This window comes from Coffea eugenioides, chromosome 3 (genome assembly GCF_003713205.1).
Source record: "Coffea eugenioides isolate CCC68of chromosome 3, Ceug_1.0, whole genome shotgun sequence".
NCBI lineage: Eukaryota > Viridiplantae > Streptophyta > Magnoliopsida > Gentianales > Rubiaceae > Coffea > Coffea eugenioides.
In genome coordinates this window covers 23,425,087-23,435,081 of record NC_040037.1, presented here as the reverse complement: position 1 = coordinate 23,435,081, position 9,995 = coordinate 23,425,087, and the positions used below count along the sequence as shown (strand labels likewise).

At 34.9% G+C, this 9,995-nt stretch overlaps 1 protein-coding gene across 1 annotated transcript; it reads right to left on the bottom strand.

Moving 5' to 3' along the window:
• Nucleotides 1-4,545: 4,545 nt before the first annotated feature.
• Nucleotides 4,546-7,326, bottom strand: LOC113766328 (disease resistance protein RPM1-like). The gene has a single exon (XM_027310532.1). The coding sequence runs from the start codon at nucleotides 7,324-7,326 to the stop codon at nucleotides 4,546-4,548; it is 2,781 nt and encodes a 926-aa protein (XP_027166333.1).
• Between the last annotated feature and the right edge of the window lie 2,669 nt (nucleotides 7,327-9,995).

The window sequence follows — 9,995 nt, the reverse complement described above, 5'->3', positions numbered from 1 at the left end:
ACCAACCAGCGATTCCTAGAGAGTAAATAATATAGGAAAGTGGATCTTCGTGTGTGATCGATTGAAAGAAAGCGAACCAGTACTAATTGGTGGAGAGTAAGTAAGAAAGTGGATTTTCATCCGCTTGATTGCTGACGACTAGGAGAGGGATGTAGACTTCCTGCCCTTGTCCTGGTGTTCTCCGGCATAGAGTAATGTGTGCAGAGTGGAATTCATGTGCAGTTCGTAATATGTGCATGCACGCCACTTTGTTCCTTATAACTATTTGAAAATACGGCACAGGCTATATTTACTTTGGAGTCCTCCATCAAAACACGGGCTCAACCATTGGACGTTATTGAGGATTGGCGACCAAAAGTTGAGGGCTAAAATGGCCTGTAATCTCATATCATGATTCAGCAGCTTGCGTAGTTTCCTTCACATGCAGTATAACAGTATACAGCATCCTTACTTTGCTAGACTTGTGTACGTTTGTTAAGAACTTTATTTTTTATTCTTCTAGCTGAGCCTAGTTTTCAGATGTACATCTAAAGGGAGAAGAATATATCTGTATGTGGAGATGCTGGATTGCAGAAAGGAATCAATAGTCGAAAGTCTAATTGTTGTTAGACTTGAAGAAAGTAATGGGCGTTCTACATTCCAGTGATTTTTCACCCTATTTAGACATATTATTTGGAGTTAATTTAGAGTCTCACGTGTACTTCAGTCAAGGGAAGAACATCACAGTTCATAATCTGTTTTGACTCTTAAGACGTGGAATTTTCTCCATAGTAAAGGCTTGTTATCACTTTCATGCCTAAGATTTCTTTTTGCCATGATGGGTGATAGGTTGTAATTTTACCATTTATTTTATTATTAATTTCCCCTATTATCTGACCTGACGTGGATTAGTTGCTAGATTCTACTCATTTTTTATATTTCACATTTATTTCAGGGAGTAGAACGAAAATATGATAACATGTGCCAATTTGATAAAAAAAGAGTCCACAAAAAAAGTTTCCGTTTATGGTTGTTCCGCCCGCTTTAGCTTGAATAAACCTTCTGATGAAACTTAATAGAGCTTAACCCAGGGACATTTTTGGAACAGGAAAACTTATTCTCATTTTGGGTAATTGCTACAAAAAGAAGGACGGTGCAGGTTTTCGTGAAAAAGCTGGAGCGCCGCACAGGAGAGGCTTCTTCCTCTCGGGTGGGAGCCGCCGCCAGAGGATGGCAATTTTAGATAGGAATAGGCATTAGGAGCTGGCTTTTCTTTGAGTTTTTCCATTTTCTAGTTTAGTTAGAGTAGCTTTGACTTTTCCTTTCTTAGCTTTTGAGTTTTGAGTAGCAGTTCTCTCGTGGGTGATGACAAGGAAAAACAATGGAGTTCCTTTAGCTTTCTTTGACTTTCTCCCTTCGTCTCTTGTGGTTGCCCCCTGCGCAGGCAGGAGCTTTCCACCAATTAAACGAATTGAGTTTTTCCTAGTTTTGAAGTACAATGGCTGCAGTTATTTCTTTAATTTTGTGTGGATTTTGTTCATCAATTATGAACTAATTTCCTCACTCTAGTCAAGGGACAACGGATGCTTTGGGTCGCCTAAAAATTGTGAGATCGATTTAATTTTATCTTTTCTTTTATTTATTGATATTCGCATATTCCTTGATTGCTATGCTTATGGTTAATTAATTAATTAATTGTCTTGGATCCGGATAATTAGTTAATTTGGTAATCTATTGTCAATTAGGGCATTTAAATCCGTAATTGTTTAATTGCTCTAAAATAGTGACAACTGGCATGATTAGATTTGTGTCAGGGGAATACGCGGGCTAATCTAAAATAACCCTGGTAGTGCGTTATTTGGTTAGAATAGGGCTCCTCTAATACGTAAGGCAATTGGGGAATTAAATTCTACGGGCGTACCTAGGATTATTTCTCAATTAGAGCACTGATTAACGGGCGTACCTTGATCACCGACACAGTAAGGAGGAGTTGACTGCCATCGCTTGTTTGGTAGTTATAACCTATTTATTGATAAATAATTGGAATTGCCTTTGCTTCAATGATCAATTAGGTGCACCATTGCTGAAGTTATTTCTTGGCTAGAACCTTAATTATCACCCATTTGGTTTTGGCAAGTGCTTTTGTCACTTGAGAAATTTACTGGAGACTCCGTTGCATGCTTGTCGTTGGTTTTAATAGACCCTGAAAATTTTCTCTGCTAGACTCCGGGCTGTGAAGGCAATCATTAAAATAATTTGTCAAGACTTTGCTCTATTAAATTTTCTTTTTCTTTTGGGCTCAAAGTCATGCGCGACTAATTTTGTCATGATTCTCGTGCATATCAGAGAAACATAAACGACAATCCAGGAGAAATATTTTGCAAAACATAAATGATAATGAATACTAGTAGGAACCTGGACTTGAATTTTTGCCTTCCAAATTGTGCATATTTGCTTCAAATGGTTTTGAACTAACTTGTATTTGCTATAAATGGTTTCGAACCAGCTTTGTAAGTTGGCCACTAAGAAAGGATTTATAATCCCCTTGAGTTATAGGTTGGGTGTTCAAGTTTCTATGTCTCTTAGGTATAAATCTTAATAGGAACAAGTAAATTAGAAAAAAAAAACCATTATTATATGGATTATTTTTAAGATTTAAAAATTTTTTGAGGTATTTTAAAATTTTTTAAATCAGCAACTTAATATTATAAGAATTAATAATTTTAATTAACTTCTTTAAGATTTGCACTGTGTTTTAAGGCTGTAAATATTAGCCAGTGTGCAATATAATAGAAAATTACTTGTGTTTGTTATTGTGTCGCTACAAGGGTGAGCCCTACCTATTAGTTTTGGATAGATTTTAATCCATTATTGTAAACATTAATTCTTAAATCCTCCTTTTTAGACGAGTTCCATGCACGTTAAATTTTATTAACCTAGGTTATTTTTCCTATTGCTATATTTTTAATTGCATCTAATGTACTTAATAATTTCAGACAAAATCAAATCCATTAATTAGGAGTGCGGTGCTTCGATCATGATGGTCAAGCTAAGGATCCTTTGCAAGTGTAGCCTTTTGGAATTAATTTATTTGGAGAATTAAAGAAATTAAGCGAGTGGAGCTGGTGGGATGTGTGGCAACGGCCTCAGCAAATTAATACAGTCCGGATTTGGAGGCATATGGGATTTGATGTGATTTGTCAAGAGACCATGCAAGACAAGCTTATGTTGGTTTTGGTGAAAGGCTTGAAGGTAAAATGTTCCTTCACTCACGGTATAAAATGTTCCTTCACTATATAAAAAAAAAAACCAAGGGTTAATTAACTTCGGAGGTTGAAATTAAGTCGCTGCCCTTCGGGATATAAAATTCAATTCAAATACCCACCAAACCTGTTCGTTTTGGGCGCCATCATCTCCGTTCCATTGGTACTGTCATGTCAGTGGCTACAAAACTTAAGTGGTGATCGCTGAAAGAAAACCAAACCATCCAGCGATTCCTAGAGCGTAAATATTAATAAGAGAGGAATGTGGATTTTCATGTGTGATCGTTTGGAAGAAAGCGAACCAGTGCTAAGTACGAAAGGGTTGTAGATTTCCTGCCTTTGTCCCGGTGTTGTACATGTACATTGGAAATCAAGGACAGAGAAAAAAAATTAATTATCATACAATTGAAAGAAGTTTCAGTCACAGTTTTGAACGCCTCGCATTGACAGTAAATAGAACAATATAGAGTCTAAATTTTACACTTTTTCTTTATACTTGGACTTAATTTTTTTTTTAAAAAATTTCTTATTTCTAATTATTATCTATGACTAGCACATCTTCTGGTCTGAATATTACTTTCGCATTTTGATTTGGGTCTGAATAAGATTTTAGATAAATTGGTATTCAGATGTCTCTTATATTGAATGATAAATTGTTATTATACTTTTGTTCACTTAATTAAACACCTGAGATTTATGTTGTAATATCAAATGGTATTGTTCAATACAAAATGATCCGTGCATTATCACGGGAAACAAACTAGTTTTGAAACAAAAGAACAAAAGCCACGAGAAAAGGAAAAAAAAAAAGAATAGCATTTAGTAATAAATCAAAAAGGAAAACCTTTTACATGGAATATTTTTAAAAAATTTTACATTCACCCCAACTTATGTAGAAGTCCAGGAAATAATGCATAAGGTTCCCTAGTCCTAATGAAATTGTCGTTGCTAATTTATCCTCCATTTTCAACGACAGAAGAGGGAAAATTGAACTTATAATTGTTGTAATAGATAATATTTAGATGCTACTCGTCTCTATATCTTTTTGCTGAACCAAAGCATTATGAACCAAGAATCAAGATAACTATAAAAATCAAATCTTCATGCACATAGAAACATATATATATATAGAACTAATTTTTGTCGAATAACAATCCAGAGTCATGATTTTATTACAAAGAAAAGAAAAGAAGTAGGAAAAAGTAAAATGGTCACAACTACATTTTTTGCAAATCTAATCAACAACAAAGGACTATGAGTCAAATGTTGATAAAAGCAAGAGCTAGTCCCTCACATACTCCTCTTAGAGGAATTCTCTTTCCCATCGACCATCAATCCAGTGCCCAATACAAACTTCAGGGATATGAGAAATTGTCTGATAATCTTCACTTTGTTTATCCAAATTCTGTATTTTGTGGATTAGTTCATTAGACATATCATACAACCCAAGACCTTCAAGCCCTGTCAAGTTTTGGAGGCCCAAAGGCAGTCCCTCCATGAGTTTGCAACCGGCAAAAGTAAACACTTGTAGACTAGGCATTGATCCCTCTTCCACCCTCACCCATTTCAGTCTTCTTAATTGCCGAAGCTCTAATCTCCGGAGTTTTTGAAATCCTCCAATCTCGAAGCACAATGTCTCCCCTTCGTAAGCACGATGGAGCACAAGACACACCAGATTGAGCAAATGTCCAAGAGAGCCTATTATATTTTCATCTTCTCTCAACCCACTATTATGCAAACGTAACTCTCTCAAGGATTGAAGTGATATTACCCATTCTGGTACTCTCTCTAAATGGCCTCTCAAATGCAAAACTGTAAGGAATCCAAATCTTGGAGCGACGGAATGTTGGAGATCAAGGGTCTCCTCTTCTTTAATAGACTGGATGTACAGCTCTTGAAGGTTGGTCAGCCTTAAGAGGGAGGAGAGCAACTCCTTTCCATCTTCTCTTCTTAGCTTTGTGATGGTTAATTTCTGCAATCGAATGAGCTTCCCAATCTCCCTTACTATTTCATCACTGTCTGCTTCAATACTTCCAAGATTCTCCAAGGAAATAAGCTTTCCAATTCTATTTGGAGATTTAAAGCCCCAGATTGTAAAGTTATTTGAATAATCACCTGCTCTGCTTACTATAAGGACACGGAGTTTTCTTAGCTTTAGAATTTCCACAGGTAGCTCTATTATATTGGTATCACCCAGAAGTAAAACTTGCAGGTTTTGAAGCTGCCCAATAGATTTTGGGATGATTTTTACTTTGGTGCAGCTGAGATTTAGATTCTTGAGGTGAAATAGTTTGAAAACTTCCTTTGGGATGTTGTCCAATTCAGCTCCCTCTAAACCTAACACCTTTAGGAACTTGGGACCGCCACATAAAAACTTGGATAAAAATGAAGTTGTGAGAGGATCTTCATACCTGAATATTTCCACAGACCGAAGACACTTTAAACTGCTAAAATCTTGTGGCTTATTAGTGAAGTTATGGATTGCTAGGTGTCGAACTTTGACGGGCCAACTTGTGTAATATCCAGTGGCTGTGGTTGTGAAGCTCTGCTCTTTAGATTTTGAAATAATGATTTCATGCAGGAAATCATGAAGGCCACATGCCTTCAATTGGCCATCATCCCATGTGTCTTTAATTTGGATTAAGCTTCTGTTGATGAGTTCTTTTAGATATCTCATAGCAATGTCAGTGGTTGCCATTCCTTCTTTCTCTTCTACAAATCCTAGAGCTATCCATTTTTCAAGTATATTATTGACCTGAATTTGGGAATCTTCAGGATAGATGCTTAGATATAACAAGCAGCCTTTAAGATGGTGAGGCAAATCATTGTAGCTAAGTAAGAGTATCCTTTTAATTCTATCAAGCTTACCGCTACCATCTACCTCGCTACCAAAGCCATGAAGAATCATCTCCCATTCATCCATCCTCTCCTTGTCTTTCAAAGCCAAAACACCACCTATTGCCACAATAGCAAGTGGTAGGCCCTCACACTTTTTTAATATATTTCTAGAAACTTCTTCTAGACTTGGAGGACAACCATTACTCTGAAATGTTCTATTGCAAAAAAGAGTCCAAGACTCTTCATCAGAAAGAGGCTTCATCTTATGGACAAAGTCATGGGATGCTAAACAAGACCCAGAAGCTACGTCGGCTATTCGTGTTGTTAATACAACACGACTAGCGACATGGTAGTCAGGCAATATGTATTTGATAGTTTCCCAAGCATCTAGACTCCACACATCATCAAGGACAAGGATGTACCTTCTTTCTTTGAGGAAGTCTTTGACAAATTCACTCAGTCTAATACCATCCATGGATTCCACTTGAGAAGGGACTGGCTGTCGGATTTCATCATATAGTTGTTGAATTAGGTTCTTGATGATGACATTGAATTGAAATTTCTGAGAAACAGTTATCCAAGCATGGCTCTGAAATTGTTTCTTCACCGCAGAATCATCATAGACTTTTTTCACTAGAGTGGTCTTGCCGAGTCCCCCCATTCCCACCACTGAAACTATTTTCAAGTGGGAATGGTCATCAAGGATTTTGGCAGTAAGCTCCTCTTTTGGCTTGTTTATGCCAACAAGTTGAGCTTCTTCAATTAGGAGTGCTTGATCACGAATATGAAAATCTGCATTTGCCATGTGGGAAGAGCTGGAGCCTCTTTCTTGAGTACCATTGAGGGACTGGTACCTTTGATGCCTTGCAGAAATCTGTTCAACTCTGGCCTTGATATCTTTTATTTGCAAAGAAATATGATGGCGGACTTTCAGATTCTTTATGGAGCTATAGATCTTTCCTACATAGCCACAGAATCCATCTGTTTGACCACGAGCAAATCGAAAGGCAAAATCATCGAGAACATCCTCTGTATCATAAGCAACTTCTCGAACCTGCTTTACCCATTCTTGGAGTTGAGAATCATTGTCTTCCTTTGCTTCAGCTTTCCTGAGGAAAGCCTTCATGCTCCCCAATTCGTCTTTGATGAACAGAACATCTGGTTGAAGCTCCCCCAAAAGTGTTGCCTCTTGGGAAAGTAAGGTTGTGAGCTGGTTAATCAGAAAGCCCACAACACTTTCTGCCATATTGCTCAAGAATTACTCAAGAGTTGGTTTTCTTATCAAGAAAATTTTGAGAACTATTGCAAATTTTGGAAAATATGGTTGGATGGGAGCGTTGTTTTTCTCTTTTCACACCGGTTGGTTTTGTACGATATAGTGAATTCTAGAGTGATATGAATTCAAACGAATAGCTATTCAAGAATGATATGAATGTTTGTTTCTTTTCTGGTATACAGGGTGAGTTTTATTTGGCACTTTGCTTTGGTAGTATGCCCAAAATGACCGAAATTTATTAAATGAAAAAGTGAAAGATTAGTAGTCTAGCTGAAAGGAAAAGCATAACTTAAGATACGGGCAAAGAATAACTATTCTCTTGAGATAAGAGAGGCATAGAGAAAATTTAGTATTTCTTTTTTAAAATTTAGCTTTTTTTAAGTTGGAAAGGAAGGTATCAGCCTTATGGAATTGTTCTTGAGATGATATTCAATTCCATTCTAATCTTTTCTTAATTTTCTCTAAAAATGAAGTAGCTAGCTATGATTACAAGTAAAATCACTAGACAGAAAAAGATCATATTCGTAACATAAGGATATTAATCAAGTGACTGTGAGGTCTCTAATTTGACTATCATGCCTTCTCCACTGTCACCTTGTTCGACTCTCATACCTTCTTGTTTTCTTCTTTCTTTTTGTAAGATTTGAAGAAAGAAAAAAGAATATTGTTTTAATGATATAGATGATGCATTTTTCATGATCTAGCTAATTCGAGAAGGATAGCAATTTTAAAGAAAATTGGTACTTTGCTAATACTTGCAAAGTAAAGAAAGGTTATTCTACTTGGAAGAAACAGCATAGTGAGAATAACCTAAAAAATGGGCCAAGAATATAAGAATACATATTCTCTCATGCTAAGCAACAATAAAAGTTTTATTTGTTGAGTTAGGAAGGAAGGTACTTGTCATATACAATATAAGAATATTCTTGAGAATTTTCAATTTCCCATTTATGTTTTTTTTGGATGCTATAGAATATGCATTTTATATGATTTAACCAATTCAAAAATAATATGAATTTCAAAAGAGATTGTTTTTGAAATTCACACTTTGGCAGTATGAACAAAGTAATATAAATTTATCATAGTAAACAAGTGAAAAGTTAGTCTACGGGGAAAGAAAAGCATATTGAGCATGACCCAAGAAATGGGCCAAGAATATAAGACTACATACTCCCTTTTGCCAAGAAGGACAAAGACAATGTTTGACTTGTTAAGTTGGAAAGGAAGGTATTTTTCATAAGCAATTCAACAACATTTTTGAGTAATGCTCAATTCCCCTGTTATGTTGTTTTGATTGGTTCTGAAATAGTTAAGATTCTAAATAAAATCATTGAATAAAAAAATAGACATTACAAACCTTCAAATTGTAATGATTTTGGTGTGATAATAACCCCATCATACTACATTACTTTAAATGCAATGGGGAATTGAAAACTAAACAATTAAAAGATGTATTTTACTAAGGCCTTCTCTGAATTCGACACAAGCATGTGATCTTCTCCAGCATAACCATTTTTTTTCCGCTTTTTCTTATATCTCTTTCTTTTTTTTCAAGTCAATTGCCTTTTCCATGGATTCTATCAATAAGAAAGCAATTTTGCCTTAATTGGTCATGTAGGAAATATTTTAATTTAATTCATAAAACGTTTGCTGATTATGGACCTTGATTGCAACTTTCTGTATGGATGGAGAAAGGCCCTTCTAGACTACAAATTGATAAAGACTATAGGTGGCAAATAAATTCATTTAGTTAAATTTATCCATACCCGTCGATAAATAGATGGGTATGGGTATCTTAAATTTTTACATATGGGTATAAATGGATTACCCAATAATACCCATTTAATAAATGGGTATTATTGGGTAACCTACCAAATCCAATTAATCCATTTAGAATTGTAACCCATCAAATTTCCTCTCTTCTCCCACCCTTTTTTTTTAGATTTTTCATTTTGTTATGATGCTAACTACTTTTATTTCGTTATTATTATTATTATTTGCTGATTTTATCTTATCATTTTATTTTATCTTAGTTTGTTAACTTACTCGCTTTTCAACATTACTAATTTATGACAAGTTTTAGCCTCTTTTTTCACCTTTCCAAAATAAAATTTTAAATTTACACGCAAAAAAAATGCTAGGGTTTCAAGATTTTTGAATGAAGTTTTTATGTTAACTTTTATAGTACTTAGTTCAATTTTTATATTCTTATTGTTCAATTATTAAATAGTATGTAATTTTACGACATAGAATACGAATGGAAAAAAATTGGCAATTAGGCTTATTGAGTATTATAAGTAAATATTTAAAACTAATGATGGGTGCAAATGTGGTGTAAATTGATAATTTAGTTTGCAAAATTGAATTTAAATGAGTTTACAAAAAATTAAAATAAATAGGTTATAAATAGGTAATTGGGTTATCCAATTCAATTTTTGACTTACCATTTATATCATCTAATTAAATGGACATAAATAGGTTGACTTACTTATACCCATTATCCATTTTAACAAATACAAACCCGTCTAAGTCACTCATTTTGACACCTCTCATAAAGACCAAAGATGCAAGAAAGGTATAATTGGTCATAGTTTAGCGAGCTTTGAGTAAACCAATTGAAATTTCACTTCATCATAAAG

Coding starts and splice junctions, on each gene's coding strand:
- LOC113766328 (XM_027310532.1), bottom strand. CDS start 7,326: ATGGCAGAAAGTGTTGTGGGCTTTCTGATTAACCAGCTCACAACCTTA.